Below are 18,738 nucleotides of genomic sequence, written 5' to 3'. Positions count from 1 at the left end.
ATTTGTAATACTGTCCCAGTTTACTGACAGGTTTGTATGCACAGGCTTTGAGGCTCCATTATGATGTACTTGAGATTTATTGATTGTGCCTGTACTGTAGTAGTAACCATCAACATTTACAGAGGTCTCAAACGGCTCTACCACTTTACACTGGGATCAGTGTAATAGAAAGGATAGATTATCTTGGAGGTGAAATTTTCATTGCCATTGAAAAATTCTGCTTAGAACCTGTCTGTCTCCTTTCGACTATTTGCTACTTTTCTATGAGCACCCTGGTCCTTTGTCCCATTCCCTCACTTCCTACTTACCTCTGCGTGTGGCTGTCTATGCAGCTCTTAAAGAGAGGGCACAAATCCCTCATTTCAGTTGTCCTTTTGCCCCCCACTTTTTTTTTCTTTTTTTTTTTTCTTTTTTTTTTTTTTTGTCCCCCAATCTCAATCTTTTCCTCTGCCTGATTTCTCATAGGTAAAAGTTCTTCCCTTACCTGCATTGACAGTGATAGATTAAGCATCAAGTTACTTGTCCATACCCTGTAATCCAAGCAGAATCACATTCTGCTGTTAGCAGTCCACAGAGGTTGCTGCTGAATAAATTGGAATACTGGTCTCTGTGCTCACTGAAGCTTCTCTCGTCTTGAATACATGAAGAAGAGGGAGGGGGAAAGAAACCCTGCAGGTTTAAAAAAACAACAGCAACACGGCACAGGATGAGGTCCTTACCCCAGAGAAGTGTTGATTACGTTAAATCTTGCACTTAGCAGCTAAAGAGAAATAGAGCACTCCTTTATTCATGTTTCATTTCTTTACCAAATACAGCAAGATTGCTACGAGTGCCCCTTCTCTAACATGAGCAGGGTAAATTGTCCTGGTAGCCACAGGACCCTGAAATCTGAAGTCACGTTCCTTTAGGCAATGGGCACAAAACAGCAGATAAACCACAGCTCATCAGGCTCCAGAAAGCAGTGATGATGGCACTGCAGCTCCAGTAGGAGTGGCAAGGAATGGCAAAAGCAAGGTGAGGTAAGGCTTTGCAATGAGGATTAAACCAAGGTCATACGGTGGTTTAGATTGATACATGTTTTTTTTTACTCCTAATTCTGTGGGGCAGTGAACAATTCACTGTCTCCATCACAACATTTTAACATACCTGGTAAAATGTGTTTTTGATGAGGTAGAACTCGCTGATATTCCTAGGACTTGGTTTTGTATTTCAGATTCAAAGATTCTGGTTCTGTTCTGGTTGAGTAGGTTACAACCTGTAACTTGAATGTGCTGCCTAATATAAAGGCTGCTGAGAAACTAATGTAGCTATCCTTGGAGTCAGCAATGCTTCTCAGGAGGGCATTAATGTTGAGGAAAAGAATTAGTAGATCATTATGTAAGAAAACGCTTAAATACAGACCATCTCATCTCTTCTTAAAACGTATGTTACTAAAAACAAAAAATGTGACAAAGCAGCATCAGAAATACCTTGAAAATAGATATTCAGAGTTCATGTGGTTCTTCATCTGTATAGATCCTTGCAGAATTAGCTGTATTTAGTGATATGTCTGGAGAGCTTTGAAAACTGTAAAAGCTGATGTGTAAATTTTATTTCTTTACACTTTCCAAAGATAGTATAAGAAACAGAAGCATCATCTGGTTTTGAGGGCTACTTCGTATCGCATCCCCCCAAATGGCCTTTTGTTTCTTTCCTTCAAAGTGAAGCTATTAGCACAGAAGTATGAATTTGGATGTTTTCTGTGTCACTGTTGATAATAGCATTATCGTTCCAGGTCTTCTGATCTTGCTTTTTTGTGGTGGGGATCGAGACACGGATGTGAAGGCTTTTTGTCTGAGACTCGGTGGACTGAAATTTAAGATGATTACAAAATGGTGGAATCAGCCAAAGGATTTGTTGGCAGCTACAAGAGTGCTTCTGACTGATCTGGCATCTCTGTCATTTGTTTTTGATGTACTACACTGGGAACGTGGAAGTCAGAAATGAATGGTGGTTGTAGCATCAATAAAAAGTGGTAAATCGTTATATGTAGAGTAGGTATCTCTACAAGGCTATAAACTTGGTTCGAGTATGCTAATTGTAAGTGTTTTGTCCTCTCCGCTGAATATGGAATGAGGGACAGATTTCTCAAGGATGCGTTCAAATCCACAAGGATAAAGATAAGGAAAGTTATTGGGGAATAATTGTTCTGAACACGTCTGGAAAAATTCCAGCTTGAATCTTTATTTGTTTGCTCTTGCATATAAGTAGATAGGAAAATCAGAGTAACAGTTCTGTATTAGACTGCATTAAAAATGATGAAGCTAGGAAAAGTGCTGGGAAGAAATTCTATCTTTTTTTATGTTTATTTTAGCAATATATCCCAAAGCACTAGACCTGGGTTGCTGATTTGGGATCCAGAGCCTCATACGGACATCTTCATGTAGTAGAGAGCTCTGAATGGGGTTGTAACCATGACACACTGAGGACTTACTGCATCCCTCTGTGTGACCTGAACCTTTCTCATATCAGAGTACGCCCTTCCTGGAGCAGTCATTGCTGTTTTCTATCATTCCCTATTGCCTAAAAGGTTAATTTTTAGGCACAAGCTTTTGCATGTTATCCATGTCCTTTCTTTTCAAGGTCAATTTATTACAATGTGTTTATGTTATAATAAAACCTCTTCACCTCTAAGCTTTTCAAAACCTCCCTCTGATCATCTCAAATCCTTCCTGCTCTGGATATCTATCATCTCCCCATGTCCCAGACTCTGAATTTCCGTGTTGTTCATCCTCTCATCCCTACCTTAGAGCTTTCTCCATATATTGTTTGTTTTCTCTCCTACTTCAAAATCAAGGCTCCCCCTTGCAAATTTCCACAGCTGTGCACACCAGCTACTTCCTTCCCATTTGCTGTTGAGCCTTCCTGGATGAATTCTTCATCACTTTCATAACTCAGAAGTAGAGCCTCGATTCCTGCTTCTGATAGTCTTAAACATCTGGGCTACAGAATGAGCTAATAAAAATTCTGAGCGAGTAGGATCCTGAGCTTGTAGAAATAGGATATGTCCAGGAAGAAAAAAAAATTACACGGGGAGCCCTTCATTGTTACCTGCTCTGTGTTTTGTATTCGTGAGACCAGATGAAATTTTAGGTTAATTTTGACCTATCAGGCCTTCAGTGAGAAATAATTTAAGTTACATTATACCAGTTATCTTCCTTTGGAACATTCAAAATGAAGATACACTTGAACACTAGGATCCTCAGCAGGCAAAAAGAAGATGTAGACTCATTAAATTTATGGGCAAATGTCTCTTAAGATTCCTCTGCTTTACTAAGAAGGCTATCACGTGTGAACAAGAAAGTTAATGCATGCAGGGAGGAACAGAAAAACACTGGCTCCAGTAATGGAGGCTGTTACAGAACATAATTGAACACTGACTGCAGCAAAGCTAAAAGGAGACTTGCATTACAATTACATAAAATCTTTATTTTTTCCCCTAACCTCTGATTTGAGCTGTCTGACTAAGAGCAGGTGCTGGGCAATAGCTCAATTTCAACAACCCATTGCAGCTGAAGGAGTGGATGCAGTTGTGCTGTATCCAGCAAAATTGAAAATTACTTTAAGAAGGGCGATGGAATGCAAATGTTTTAAGACAGAAAATCTTCATTCATCTACAGAAGGAAGCCTAAAATTAGCACAGCCACATAATTCTGATTTGTCTCTATATTAGAGCAGTAATAAGTGCTTGATAATTTGTTATTACCTATATATTTTAGTATCTAGTAATATATATATAATTTTAAACTGCATTGCGTTGTGAAGCTACTGGAAGCGACGTTTGTTAACAATTCAGATATTAGAATTTAGAAAACAAAACAAAAACCCCGCACCCTTCAAGGCAACATTTCTAAAACCTGAAAATGACTCTGAGCCATTTGGCTTCTCAGCAACCCACGGCCCTTCCCTGCGGTAGTGCCTCCCTGTTAGCCAGTTGACCTCTGTTCCTCTGCTTCTCTCTGACCATCTCAAAGCTCTACGGTGGCAAAGTTGGATTTAATAGGTAGTTACCGTGTTCTTACCACCAGAAGCCCTGAGTATCTGCTTGTTAATGCCGGCGTTGTACCACTGTAACTCCAGTGAAACCAACTGGGGTTTTGTATGTGAGCCGTTAATGGCTCAAGGCGAGCATCCCCTGGAATTACAAATTGTAATAAGAGTTGGCCTTTCTCATTCAGGCAGCGACAAGATCTTTTCACTTAGATTTTCCTAGATGGAAGACTAAATAAGTTTATGAAAAAGTATCTTTTGTAACTGAATGTTCCACAGCTTGGTTAAGTGCCCCCCAGTGTTTTCATTTATATCCTTATATTATCATATCTTTTATATTATTGTAGCTATTGCAGCTCCTCTTTGTCTGCAGCTGGAGAAATGACTCTAGGACTTGTATTTGTAATAATTTCTGCCTTTAAAACTGTATCAAGCTCTGTTGCATTATTAACCAGGAGAGCACTAACCAGAAACGTACCTCCTCCCATGTGAAAAAATTGTCCCACACTAAAAGATCCTACGGTCTGGGAAAGTTTTGGCAACTGGTATCTCATTAGCACAGCTAACCCCCTTTAGAAACATTTTGCTTCGCACAGAGAAGTTGTTTTAGATGTTGGAGCTCTAGCACGTTTGGGATTTCTCAGGTGTGGATCTCTTTGGAAAAGAGAATCTGCCAAAATTCTCTTTCAGAAGGAAGGTTGGGTTGTGCAGCAGCTCAGGTTCAGGCAAACCTTAGCAATGAGGGAGTCCAGGACTTGGAGGGGGTATTCTAACTACTTGCATGTGCTGAGATCTGTGCTCTTGTATCTTTGTTACCCGTGGTTCCTGGGTGGTGGTAGCACAAAAACATCAGCACAAACTGTAATCACAGCTTGATTTTGGTAGCTTAATGTACAGTATAAAATTTCTCTTTCATCTGCAATCGGTTTAAAAATAAAAACATGTTCTCTATCCACTGACCACTTAATTCTCTGCATGGGATTTTGTAAATTCGTAATCTTTGGTGTTGAATTATTTTATTGAGGCAGAACTTGTTTATAATGTTGTGAAATGGTGTGAATTTTAATTCCATAACAACAACAATGTTAACTGCTTCAGATGGAATGGTGTACATGTTTAGATACTAGAGTACAGAGGCTTTGTTAAAACTGTGTGTAGCTGGAAAAGAGAGTGTGAACTGCATTTCCAATCACTGAAAATACTTAGAAACTAGGGAGAAGTGTCCTTACTTTTCCCCAAAAGATGCAAAGGCAAAAGAAGCAAATGAGCGAACTTTGCTTTGATGAAGTGAAGAGTGGAAGCAAACATGGGACACTGGGCAGTGATGAGCTCAGGACGAGTGGATAGACAGTAATTATGAATTCTAGCTCAGTTTCTGCAAAATGAACAGGTGTTATGGCCTCCAGTCCATTGATTCCCAAAATAAGGCATGTGGAAAGTTGCTGATCCATGAAACTCCATTAAAAGCTTGGCAGGACCTTGTAAAGCATAAACGAGTATGAATGTGTTGGTTAAAGGTTTGGTAATGGTAAAATGGTGATCTGAGAAATGTGAAGAGTTGGTGATGGTCTATTGGTGTACATCTTTTTTTTAAATCGTGATGTCATTTGTCAGGAAATCATATTTTTTCTGTGACTTGAGGATTTGGCTCTTCGCTTTGAGCTGCAGCTGAGAGGGAGCTGTATTTCTTTCCTAACAATATATAATAGCAATATGAACAAGTAGTGCCTTTTTTGTAGGGGTAAACATGATTTACATAACTTAAATTACCCAGATGCCTTGTTACAAACCATCGGCTATGTATCTAATGAAAGGATGTGTATAGTTTGTTTTTAAGATTTTGTCTTCAGTGTTCAGAGTTTTTTTTTTTTTTTTTTTTTTTTTTTTTCTGTAACTTGTACTCTATTACAACAGGCAGAAAATTACAGAACACTTACTGTCCGTGACAAAGATGATGATGAAAGATGCCAATTAAGAAAATTAAGGTAAATGTTTCTTACAGAAACTTGATTTCTCCCCTTTGCTTATGCATGTGAAAATTAACACATCTTTCTGTATGAAATAGTACATCGCAGGGTAATGTGGATTTTTTTTTATTTTTTATTTTTTTGGTATTTGTCAAGCATATTATAATCTACACTCTGCTGAAGGCCCAATTTAATTTTGTAGCAAATTCATCTTTCTTCAGTTTTCAAAGTAATTTCTATGGCAGCCTTAATGACATTAAAATGAATGATATGAAAATGAAGGATTTAATACATTTTATATAATGTTCTATTTTATATTTTACTGTAACTTTAAAATGCTGGTTTTAATTTTGCTTCATTTTAAGCTGCTAGTAGGTAACTTCCACCTAACAGAAGCAGTCATGAAAATTTGGAGAGTTTTTCTTTATTGGAAATTGAACAATTCGGGATTTGGGGAAGGTCTGGAAGCAACATGGGAGGCAGAAATAAGAATCTAAGATAAACACTGAGGAATTGACAGTGATAGTAATAATTAAATAGATGATAAAACAGTCATTTTAGGTTTAGGCAGAAATGTATTTTTATTAGACACCTCGTAGTTTTTCCTTTCATTGTTAAGGCACAAAATATTGAAATTTGAACTTTGAATTTGAAAGACAGTTAACAATAACTCTTTAAGACTGATTTTGTGAATTTTGATGACATGGGGTGCCTAAGTATGGTAGTTGCATATTTGAATAAACTGAACAAATCCATGGCTAGTGGGGAGTTAGTTCTTGTTTAGAATATCAAGTACTGTCTACCATGAAAAGTGTAGGTGCTATTTTGGGTTACTTTGTACTGATTGTAAGTGGTATTTGTATTTTATCACTTTATATTTGAAAGTAAAAGGATATTTATTTTAATCTTATCCATTACTGTGTAGTGGAAAATTTTAGGTCTAATTTGGCCCTGAGTTGCTTGTTCAGGAATGACTGAGGGAATAATGGGAATAAAGACTGATGCAGGAATCATTGGAGTCTTCAGATTTGTACCGGTAAAATATCCCCATTAATGTTTCTGTAACATATTTTGTTTCCAGTAATTTCCTGTAAATAATTTTTAGACTCATCAATGGCTAAGTTTATTTGCTCTTTGTACTATTGTGCTATTTTTTGCTGGAAAAAAAATAGTTCTCATGCCATACAGAGATGTATTAAATATAAGTCCTTGCTTGTTCAAAAATAGACAGAGAATATAAAAGCTTTGATTATATAGTGATTTTTATGGCAATACTGTGATTCCATGGACCTTTATTCATGATACTTCAGTATCTGGATTCCTAATGTTCTTCTGTAGCGCAGTATTCTCTTGTAATTATGCTTTATTACCACTTGAGGTCAGCAACTGCCGAGAAAAAAATAAACAAACTGCTTCACTGCAATCCATTTTCATTTGCTTTATTTGGGTACTTAAAAATCAATACATTTTTTTTTTCACATCCATATATACATTGTGCAAAACCAGAGGGTTTCTTTTGAATGAACAGCAGCTTCAGCAAAAAAAAATCTTCCTTGGAACTGGCTATAGAGTGAAAATCTAGAATGGCTTTAGGGATTTTTTGTTGGCTTTGCAAGTAGCATTGGTAATTGCCATGGCAGAGAATGGTTTTCTGTACAATGCGATGGTGACAGTGTTTCAGTCTTACCTTTTTTTACAATACCAATTAGTGATAATCAGAATGGAGCAAGGTATTATTGCTGCAGGGAAGAGTTCGGAATCAAAAAATGTCAAATATCCTTCTTTTTTATTGCAGTAGTAATCAATATCAAGATGTGGGGAAAATGTTGCCTAAAAGTGATTTTTCCTCCCTCATTTATTCTTTGATTTAAAAAAATAAAGAAAATAAAAAGATAAAAAGCAGTAGCTTGGTTTCAAAGTTACTGACCAGGATTTGGGAAACAAGGCTCTGCCATATGCTCACTATCATTTGCTTCCTTAGCTCGATCTCAGTTTCCTGTATTTAACTTAAAGAAAGATATTTATTTTTATTTTTTTTTTTTGGTAAAGTTTTAGAAGTGTTGTATTTAATGGGATTTTTTTTGGATACGCTAGTTCAACAGTGGGAGTGTCAGCAGTAGCGTCACAGCCAAATCTCGGTGCCCCCTTTCCTGAAATTCCTAATGCTGTTTCTCCATTCTTCCTGTCCTAGTTAGTTGTGTAAGACTGCTAGTAAATATATCCTGCATTTTGAAAGTGACCATATTTTAATATATTATGAGGTTATCCATATTCATAATTGGCACTGATTGATATTCCTGTCAAATCTTTTAGCCAAAAATCCCCCTCCACCAGGCAAATTTAGCAAATGATGCAAATAATTTACTGATCGCCAATAATTTACTGATCACCAACATGCAGCAGGGAGGATGTAGGCTAACAATTAGGAAATATGCTTTAGCTGTAACATTGATTAAGTCAAAAGAACAAACTGCCAAATGAAGTTGGATAATTGCCATCACTAGAGATTTTCCAGGCTATGAGTATGCATCCATCTAGTAGGGATGGCTTAAAAATAATGAAGTCCTTTCTGCCACATTTTGGAACTTGAACTGAATTTGACTCATTTTATGCACGTTTTATCCCAAATTATTATTATTATTATTTAATTTCTTCCCACTTTACCCTAATTAGGGATAAAGCAGCAGGGGGGTCAGCAGAGGGAGGGAGAAGTAGAAGTTTCACTCAATGTGTGTCAAGCCTATATGAAATAAGTGATAGTGAGAGAGAATAAAGCCCAGATTGATGTGACCTTTATTATTTTAACAGTGTCTTTCAGCACAATTACAGAGTTGCAGGATTGCAGAGAACAGAGCTGGAGTATAAAATAGCATAAATAAATAGAACAGGAGCCAAAGCAGTCAGCAGGAGGTGGTTGGAATTGGGCAGTGAAGGATGGGTGAAGGGTTTGCATTGGTTAAAGCCTTTATGATTCAGCCACCAGAGTTGCAAATTCTGGAGAAGGGAAAAAAAATAAAATATTAAAAAAGGAAGGTGTAAAGAAGGAGGAAGCATATTACAATGATTACAGAGTCACTGATGTAGCAGAAACATCACAATAAAAGAAGAGCAAAGAAACCCAAGTTAATTAAAGTGAAAGTATGACTTAGGAAATCTTATAGTGACATGAAAGAATTTTCTGAGGGTAAGGGAAAGGAATGCTATACGTGCCAGACTGTCAAAAATGTCCACTGCTTTTCATGTGAAGAACTTGATTAGTTTCCCGTTATTCCTTTGTAAATCTCAGTGGGATGAATACAAGAACTCAAAATTTAATTTTGCAGTCAGATAAATTTCCTTTATATCGGAGTTTGGCAAAGAGACTCATTAATGAGTCTTTCAGAGTACTTGTGTCCCTATATTATAAGTATATTACATTCAAACTGGATTTTGTACTGGCAAATTGATGGAAAATGACAGATTACAGAAAGAGCAGGCTGACTCTGCTGTAAAAACCTGCATAGCAATCTTGACCACAATGGTGACAATGAGAAAAATTCCTGTGATTTCAGAGGGCCCTGTAGCTTTTACTGTTGTTATATCCATAATATTTATATAAATGTATCTATTTGCAGTTTGGGATTATTTTATGCTTTAATATATAGAATGCCTTCCAGCAGGGTGATAAAGCATGGAAAAGGCACATTTGTATCTCAGTAAGTAGCTGCCTGGCCCGCTACACTCTGTGAATATTGTATTACCCATGGAGGTTAAAACTCCTAACTCCATCTAACCTTGGACCACTCACACATGAGGATACCTTGAACAGTAGTTGTGTGTGCCTCGGAGCGTTAAAAATGAGAGGCTGGAGGGAATCCCAAGAAGGGAAACAAAGATGATAAAAGGATTAGAGGATACACAGAGTGGTTTATGGGTTTAACATAATCAGCTGAGAGGAAAATGACAAATAGGGGAGGTAGCCATCTGTAAAGGCTCAAGAGGACATTATTGAAGTTTGACGTAATGAAGAGTAATGCCTTTCAACTAAAAGAGGTAGAAAGTAAAATTAGGCATTTTAGAGAACATTCTGATGTTCAACTGAAAAATGCTCATATCAGTGAAATCTTTACTGATTGCTTTATACAAACAGATAGCGCTTTTGATAGACATGTCCAGAAAACATTTTGCCAAACACTGACAAGCCAGACTGAGAAATAAGTGTCAAAGGGTTTAAATTAAATCCACAATTGTCCATCATTTTGAAAGATGTAAATCCAAATTAGGATTAGTTATGCAGATTACTTAACATAAAACATGCATAAATCCTGTACATAGTGGGGGTACATAGCTCGAAAGTGTTGCAAACTGAATTTAAGAGATAACATAAAGCACTTGTGATAGAAACACAGACTATTCTGGGCAGAAAAGGAAAATAATGATTATTGAATCACTGTGTGAATAAATCCTACAGCGAGAAACATGAACTCCCAGGGATGAAACCTTTCCAAAAAGGAAAACTAACAATGCATATTCTATTAGAACAAGTTGTCGTACTTGCTACTGCTAAATTAAATCCTTTTTCAAGCAAGTTGTATCTACAGAATGTATTTGGAAAAGGTTATTTAACTTGCAGCCAAAATTTTTCAATATAACATTATGATAGTGATATTATCACTTAATGGCAATATATTTCAAGGGTACTTTCTGATAGCCACCAAACCGTAAAATAGTCCTTCATGAATAACTACTATGCACTTTATACTTTTTCCTGGATTTTCAATGTACTTTAAATATTTCAGAGATGTTCCAGTTGAATAATTTCATTAACTAGTTTGCCATATATTTTCATACGAAGGTTAGCTCCACTGCAGGCAGGTTGTGTTAGAAAGCATATTCATATATGCAAAACTCCTGAGATAAGGCACTATACGCTAACCCCTGCATGTTGGGCATTTTTGTCAATGTTTATGGCCTCTGAATGGCCTGTTAATGAGATAAATCTGACTGACCGCATCCTCTTCTCCAGTTGCAACTTGCCTTCCAAACAAAATTAATAATGCACATATACTAGTTTTCAATTACAGGGCTCTAGACTATTTTGTCAGGTAAAGTAATTTTTCTGATCAGATTAAAAATTAAAAAAAAAAAAAAGTTATCAAATCTATTTCGGAAATTTTGTAAACAATGACCTAAATTAATTTATTTCAGAAAATAATAGAGCACAATGACGGTTAAGAAAATAAAAACTTCCAAAAGGTTTTTTCTCTTTTCTGATGACTTTTATCTGTGTCAAGGTCATGATTTAGCAGTTGTAATTTTGAATGTATGATGCCTCATTTTAGCAACTTTTAAAGAAAATAACTGAAATATTCATAAATATTTTTAGAAGTTGAACTGTATTGAGTAAAAGGCTTTGACTTACAGTCATTTTTTTTTTTTTTTGATTTGTTCTATCTATGGTCCTTACTCTTTGAAAATTCTCTATGTACTTTCTCAAGTTTATTGAAAAACAAAAGGCAAGGTGTGCATGTCTACTGCTAGCACTCAGATTTCAAAAAAAAAACCATTTTGAGCGGAATTTTTCATTTTTGTTTCTACCTCTGTTCTGACAGCGCTGTTTTGGCATCATTTCCCAATCTGATCTGAAAGCTAGTGTTTGTAGTTTTATTAGGTAACCTGGTTTTCAACTGCATTTTTCTTTCAGATTCCTCACCTTCTGTTCACGTCAATGCAATGGAAAATGGAGGGGGCTTGGCATCACACAGACGGTTATCATGTCTTGCATGAACAGGTTACACATTTTCAACTGTTTGAAACTGGAAGATCAACCTCAACTTACAGATCTTGAAACAAGGGGTAAGTTGGCAAATTAATTTCAGAGCTAACCAGTCTTGCAGAAATTAAAAAAGTCCTTAAGCAGCAGACCTAATAGAAGAAAATGTACTAACCAAAGAAATGCTGATTAAGAAGTTCAGAATAATGTTTGTGATGATACAATCTAGGAAGCCCAGCTGCTATGGGCTGAGTTCAAGGGACAGAGTTTAAGGGCCATCTTGTGAATTAGCGTTAACTGCTATGAAAGGCTTTGTTATCATGCTCATTTAGTGACATATGAGGCTGGTTGAAACAAGGGATAAAGGTGGTGCCCTGACAAGGAAACAAACCAGTGGTTTGTAAGAGAAATACAGCATTACAATATTGAATACTAATGTGATGTACACTTGTGACTTTACATTTTATTTAGGTAGGCAGCTATAATCTGGAATTGGATTTATGAACTAAAGGGAAAGGTGTGAAGGATCTGTCATCCTCACCCTTTGGTCACAGTCCCATAACTCTGCATGTATTTCAAGCCTTTCCAGTGTAATAGTTTGTTGTTGGAGTCATATTTAAGAAACAGAAAAGGAACGTATGCTTTATAGTAGGGATACGGCTAGAAGATGCAAAAAAAAAAAAAAAAAAAAAAGCCTTTTACTCTCATCTTTTACTCTTATCTAGTGTAAATTTAGAATAATTCCTGCTCAGAGTAAAGAATAAAAATTGCAGAAAAAGAGGTTGGGAAAAGGGGAGGTGTTTCACATCGCATGTTATTAGGTACCAACTTTCAGGCATTGTTTCGATTAAAAAAAAAAAGCTATAGTCAATCTTGCATCAAAATATCAGTGCTGTGTTCTTTCATATAAGCCAAAATGACTCTGCAAAGTATTTATTTTATTCCAATCAAGGTAGTTTTTGGCTTGCAGCCTGCTGGGAGTAACTGCGAATGTATCTGATGTGAGGTTGCCCAATCAGCTGCACGCTTACTTACCTGAATCAAGTTTTCTTCTGAAAATTGTGCCCACTAATTTTAGTATCAGTGCCACTCATTTTAATGGGAATAAGGAGCCATATAAAATAGCATATGAAATGTCAGATAATGACACACTCCTCAGGCTCAATAATGCTGCTAAAGTTTAGCAGAAATTTCCCCTGGATGCTTCACAATTGCTCCTCTGCAACCATAATATAATCATGATCTGATAAATAAAGAGGCTTTAGACTGGAAACAGGATCATAGTCACTGATATGCCAGTGTGCTATGAACAGGCAATTTAGCTGATATATCACCTGACTAACATCTGTGGATGATGGTATGTGCCATTTTTTGAGCTTCTAAACTAGGAGACAATATTAAATAACCTCATTATTTCTTTTATTCCTTTCTTAATTGCTTTTTATTTGGACATAATCTCAGAGATCAGGTAACAGAAACACACGTATATATATTTATATATATTTTAAGATACGTTTAGATTTCATCCTATCATACGGCTTATCAGTATGGTGAAAACTTAGCAATTGCCTGCTGTCTGGGTGATTTAGTACTCTCACCACAAACCCCTGCTATTATCTCCTGCGGTGAGGAAAGATGTAATTCAGAAATGCATCTCCTCATGTCTCTTCCAGTGTGTCTCAGGGATACAGAGGGGGAAAAAGAAAAGGGAGGGGAAGGAGGTTTTTTTTTTTTTTTTTTTTGGGGGGGGGGGGGAGACGGAGGCTAATTTGATTCATACCAAGGGGGAACTGAAAACAGCAATATATATTTTTTTTTAGCAATGTTGTGAGAGGAATGTTTTCCCCTCTCAGTTCTCATATTTAGAAAAAGGGAGTGACAAGCTTTCTTAGCTGTGAAGACCCACATAAGCACTAGCAAAAGCTGCATAGACTGTTATAGTATAGAAATGCCATACCAGACTGACTGCACGTTGAATTTTAAGAACATTGTGACACTTTGTGTGGCTTAGCAAAACATTTTTTTTTCTTTAATAATCATCAAGGATAAATGCAGATATTCTTTCAGATCTTTAGAAAAATCTGCAAGAATCTTGCTTCTCTTTTCTAAGTTTTATAGTTATGCCCCTCTGTAAACTCTCAGTGCCCTGACCCTGACTGCAGTCAAAACAACAGAAAATTTAAACTGATTTTAAAAGAAGTTGTGTCAGTACTTAGCCTTGTGCAGGAGTGTGCCTTAACTACATCTTGGTTTCTGTAAACTCTTGCCCCCTCTAGTGTCAGAATTCAGCTCCTGTTTCCCCTAAAGCCTGCAAGTAAGGTATGGAAAATGTAGCAAGACTTCACATCTCATTAAATCCAAATTGTGCCCTTCAGAAGGTCACAGCCCCCAGTGATTCCTAAAGTTACCCAGTTCTTGTTATGTAAGAGTGATATAGTAATATTCGATTTTTACTATCAAAGTTTATTTCTCTAATTACATACCATCAGCGCCAATTTTACCATCACCGTCCTTATCTCCAGCAGCCAGAAGAGCTTTTGTTTCTTTGTCTGATAGGTCTCTGCCATCTGGGGTAAAGCCCTTCAGTACAAACCTAAAGAGGAGGCGTGGAAAAAAAATAAATAAAAAGAAGAAGAAAGAAAGAAAGAAGAGTCTTTTTCAGAACAGTTTTACTTTGTATTTATTTGCATCACTGTTTTGATCTATGAGGTGGAATCCAGATGGATATAACCCTCTTTTTTGTCAGTCAGGAAGAGTGCTTTACTCTGAAACTTCATTTTAACTGAAGTGAGGTATTTTAACTGTCTGTGAGGCATTGATAATTCACGTGTTTGAGGGATCCTGCAGTGAAAGCTACAACTAGTACCTCCAACACTCTTTAGAATGTATAATCAACAAACAACTGATTATTGCACACAAATACTAGGCAGGAGATTGAACTCTATGTATGTTATTATCTAGAGTCTTGTGGGTGGAAAAAAAAAAAAAAAGAAAGAACAGGAAATTAGACTCTTAAGGTGAGATTATTTGAGAAAGGACGTATCTCTACTTACTTTAATTCCTCCTCTTCAATGAAGCCACTCCGGTCCTTATCAAGAATATGGAAAACCTTCTTCACATCTTCTGGGCTCTTCTTTTTCAATCCTACCATCTCGAAAAACTTCTTGTAGTTAAAAGATTCAGCTGCTACAGGAGATGAAAAGCCAGACAACTGCTTAGAAAAATCATTAAAACATACACATGCATTTTCTTCCTTACTGCTGCATGTCCTACCCTGGGAGCCAAAAACACATTCTAGCCTAGCTGTGGCAGGAGCTAGATATCTGCACTGTAATAGTCCATGCTTCACAAACACTAATTTAAATATAAAAAGGGTGAGGGTCAGTGTCTCTGTTTTGCAGATGAAGAGCTGAGCTAGAGAGGGATGGAGACTTGCCCAAGGTCACCCAGAAATTCTGTGGCAGAGTTGGAAACTGAAGTCTAACCTGCTTGCTCCCATTTCAGTGTCTTACCTCCCCCCCCCTTTTTTTTTTCCCCAGAAAGTTTTACACTAAAACAGTCTTTTGAGACTGAACCCTGACTGTTAGATCACTGCTGCTTTTTGACATTTCCACCCCTGGAAAAAAACACTTTTACTCACCCACGGATCCTAACACTGACAAAATCTGTTTCAGAGCACATGGCTGTTTTAGTTCTGTTCCATTTTTCCTGAAGACCTACTCGAAATCAGAGAATTGCATTTCTGCCTCTAAAGGTATGTGCAATCGTGATTTGTAAGCTCAGGCACTGCAAGGGAGCGCTGTGCTCTGCTGCCTGCAGGACCTTGTAGGCACAAACACCGGGGAAAAAAACAAGAGCCCTGGAAATCGGAGAGGGGATAAGTGGGTTTACCTGCTCCACCTCTCCTGTCCTTTAACAGCACCTGCATTTGTCCCACCCAAGTAGCCCTAAACCTAATAGAGTGACCTCCAAGACATGCTGTGGACTTATTTATTTATTTTAAATGCATCTTTATTCCTACCGCAGCTTTCCCTATTACATAAAATTAAGGAGGCTCAATCGTTCGGGATCTGCTTGACTGAGATCTGTCATTAGTTGCTCCTAATTGCATCTGCTCCGGGACTTGGAGACGGCCCTAGAAGAATAGAAGCTAATGAGAAAAACAGCTGCTGGATGGAGCAAAGCAGTTTGTTGGTCCCTGCGTCTCTCCGGCTGCTGAGTTTGTTGGGGCTCAGCGGGCTTTGCACTTGTGCCTGTTTGGGAAGGTCACGGCACAGACCGGGAGAGAAAGAGGCTGATATCCCGAGTGGTAGGGGCAGCCAAGTGGTTTGGGGTGCAGGGAGCAACCTTAACAATCTGAGGCTCCGTAAGCATCAAGGGGGGGGGGACTGTCATTTTTCAGGGGTCTCCAGGAATGAAATAGGGGATATCTGAAATCTGGAGGAGTCTGCGAGGGATGCAAGGACCGCTGCAGCCATTTGTCCTGCAGAAAGCTTCTGCAGTCGAGCAGTGCACCCGCTTGCTCTGCTACTGCTGCCTTCTGCTCCATCCCGAAAAGCAAAGCCCACCCGAGGGGATGAGGGGGGGGCGGGGGTCCGCGGAGAAAGTAAGAAAAGAGCGGCTCCTTGTCTCCTTGAAACGCGAAGGAGCAGTTCTGCAAGACTTGATACTGAATGTCGGGGGTGATGGATAAGCTGTCGCCATCCCCGGCTGGCTCCCCTGTCCTGCATCAGGACTCAATCCGCCCTAGTTCGGCCAGGGTTTTGTTCCCTCAGAAAGTCTCCCGTCGTTGGAAGCAAAGTCTGTCTGCAGTCACTGCTTGCCTCCCTTTAAAAATGAATGAGTATTTCGCCTCTGTAATGTGCGGAGCAACTTTGCTGAGGATGCAGCCCTGCGCTTGATAAACCTGTCATGCCTCCGCTGCACTTCTGAAAACACATCCTCTTTGATATTTTATCTAGCCGGATCCTCTAATCTTCCCCGAGCTGAAAAAAAAATTCCACTGCTATCCTAGGCTGAAGAGACGAAAGGGAGGAGAAAAAAAAGCAAAAAAAAAAAAAAAGCACTCACCTGAAAAGGCTCCCACAGCCTTCTTGATATCCTCAGCGCTGAGCACGTCAGTCATAGCCATCCTGCAACTGTTTGAACAGGGAAGCAAGTGCGAAAAGATTAAAAAAGTGCTTTTCTCATCATTTCTGCTCATATGACCAAAGCTGCAGTGCTGTGTGGGGATGGCACACCGGGAGAGGCTGGCCCGGCGCCAGCTCCGTTAGCGGCGTGTGGCCAAGTGCCACGGGGCTGGGTCGCCCCCCGGTCCCGCTGCGGGGAGGAGGGGGACGGGGATGCCTTTTAGTGGGGATGGGGAAGGGAGGGAGGGAAAAAAGGGGGGAGGGGGTCGCCCCCCGCGGGAAATTTGGAGGCTGAGCCTCGCTGGAGCAGTGCCAGAGCGGAGGGGGAGTTGTGCCAAGGTCAAGTTCCCGGGTGCGGTGGAAGAGCCGGTGGTGCAGAGCTGGGTCCTTTTTTTTTTTTTCTTTTTTTTTTCTTTTTTTTTTTCCTCTTTCTTTTATTTTTTTTTTTTCCTTTAGGAAGTCGGGACGAGCTTTACCGGTTAGGTTCGGTGACGGGCGAGGAGCTGCGGCATATGCCAAGCTTCAAAGCCGCTCTCGGGGTCGGCGAGCGAATGTAAGGGAGCTTTGGAGCGTTTTGCCGTGCCGTTCAGAGCCTGGAGACGTCTCCCCCTTCTGCCTCCCCCCCCCCCCCCTTCCTCCTTTTCCCTTCGCGTTCCTTTTAGACCTCGTTTCTTTCGGGCCACTCCATATTAAGCATCATCCTCGCTGAATTAATTATCACATCCCTGCGAATCCCACAGCTCCCGTTTGTAAATGCACAATATGCTGCAGAGCCTTCCGCGACACGATGTGGCGAGGCGAGACGGGAGGGTGACAACGCGCTCGTGCCGGGCTCCTGTGCAGCTCCGGGGGCCTCGGGAGGGGACCGGGAGCTCCCCGGCATCGTCGGAAGAGCCGGCACCAAGCCTGTGGAAGCTGTGCCTGTTTTCTGGCTCTGCTTTGCCCCAAAAACCCGTGCCAATTTCTCGCGGCAAGCGCGGCGGGTAGCGCAACTCGGGCTGAGGGATGGGCAGGAGCCAGCAGGTTGAGGCAGCCAAGGTTTGAGGGCCCTGTAGTAGGGCAGAGCTCGGCAGGAACATTATGGGCATCTCAGGGTGGATATCTCAGTGTGGGCATCTCAGAGTGAGCATCTCGGCTTTAGGAAGGACGTGGGAGGGAGGCAGCGTGGCCGCAGCATCCCCGCGCTGCTCTCAGCGGATGCAGCCCGACCCCACTAAGGCGCCGGCCCCATGTCCTGAAACGAGAGAGCGGCCTGGGAAAGGAGGAGGAGGCTGCTGCGAAAGCTCTGCTTTCCCTCGGTAATCCCTCAGAGCTTTTTTTTTTTTTTTAAAAAAAAAAGAAATGTACGAGCCCGCAGCCTCTTCTCCGCGGCCCAAGTTCAGCTCCGACGGGTGAGTCATTAGCGTGCCACTGAGCGCAGAAGGACGGAGGAGGAGGTGACATTGGGGTCCCTTTTTTTTTTTTTCCTCTTCCTTTTCTTTTTTAAACAGAGTGCCTTCGTTGTGGGAGGGACTGTCATTCTTCTCTCCTTGGATTTTTTTTTTTTCCTTCCCCCTATTTCTATATATTTCCTAGGATACAAGAGAGGCTTTGTTTTCTCCAAGGACAAACAGCGGTGATGGATGGGGGAGCAGACTCCACCTCCCTAGGGAAAGCGGGATAGGGCCGGGGCTGTGCTCGGGGCCCTGCCTTTAGCGGGGTTGAGCTGGGAGGATGGGGCTGGGAAAGCCTCGTGTAGCACAGGTTTAAACCCGGTAGCCTGTTTTACACGGGTCAAATGCGGTCCCATCAATGCACAACTCTTTATGAGAGACAACAACGTGCTGGTTGCGCGATCTTCTGCAACTGGCGTCTCTTTATT

At 39.8% G+C, this 18,738-nt stretch overlaps 1 protein-coding gene across 3 annotated transcripts; it reads right to left on the bottom strand.

The window, feature by feature from the left end:
* Positions 1-8,772: 8,772 nt before the first annotated feature.
* PVALB (parvalbumin) lies at positions 8,773-17,506 on the bottom strand. 3 transcript variants are annotated; one of them, XM_027450138.3, is made up of 5 exons: positions 17,354-17,506; positions 16,819-16,886; positions 14,802-14,934; positions 14,232-14,341; positions 8,773-8,990 (listed from the first exon to the last, which is right to left on the bottom strand). In XM_027450138.3, the coding sequence occupies exons 2-5, from the start codon at positions 16,877-16,879 to the stop codon at positions 8,962-8,964; spliced, it is 333 nt and encodes a 110-aa protein (XP_027305939.1). In that variant the 5' UTR covers positions 16,880-16,886; positions 17,354-17,506; the 3' UTR covers positions 8,773-8,961. The 3 variants fall into 3 exon arrangements, with proteins under 3 accessions (XP_027305939.1, XP_071894026.1, XP_005016051.2); XM_072037925.1 differs by lacking the exon at positions 17,354-17,506 and adding an exon at positions 16,989-17,007; XM_005015994.6 differs by lacking the exon at positions 17,354-17,506 and having other exon boundaries at positions 16,819-16,982.
* Positions 17,507-18,738: the final 1,232 nt, after the last annotated feature.

The sequence above is a fragment of the Anas platyrhynchos genome, chromosome 1, assembly GCF_047663525.1.
Source record: "Anas platyrhynchos isolate ZD024472 breed Pekin duck chromosome 1, IASCAAS_PekinDuck_T2T, whole genome shotgun sequence".
Classification (NCBI taxonomy): domain Eukaryota; kingdom Metazoa; phylum Chordata; class Aves; order Anseriformes; family Anatidae; genus Anas; species Anas platyrhynchos.
Note: the sequence above shows the minus strand (reverse complement) of the source record. Positions and strands in the feature narration are given on the sequence as shown.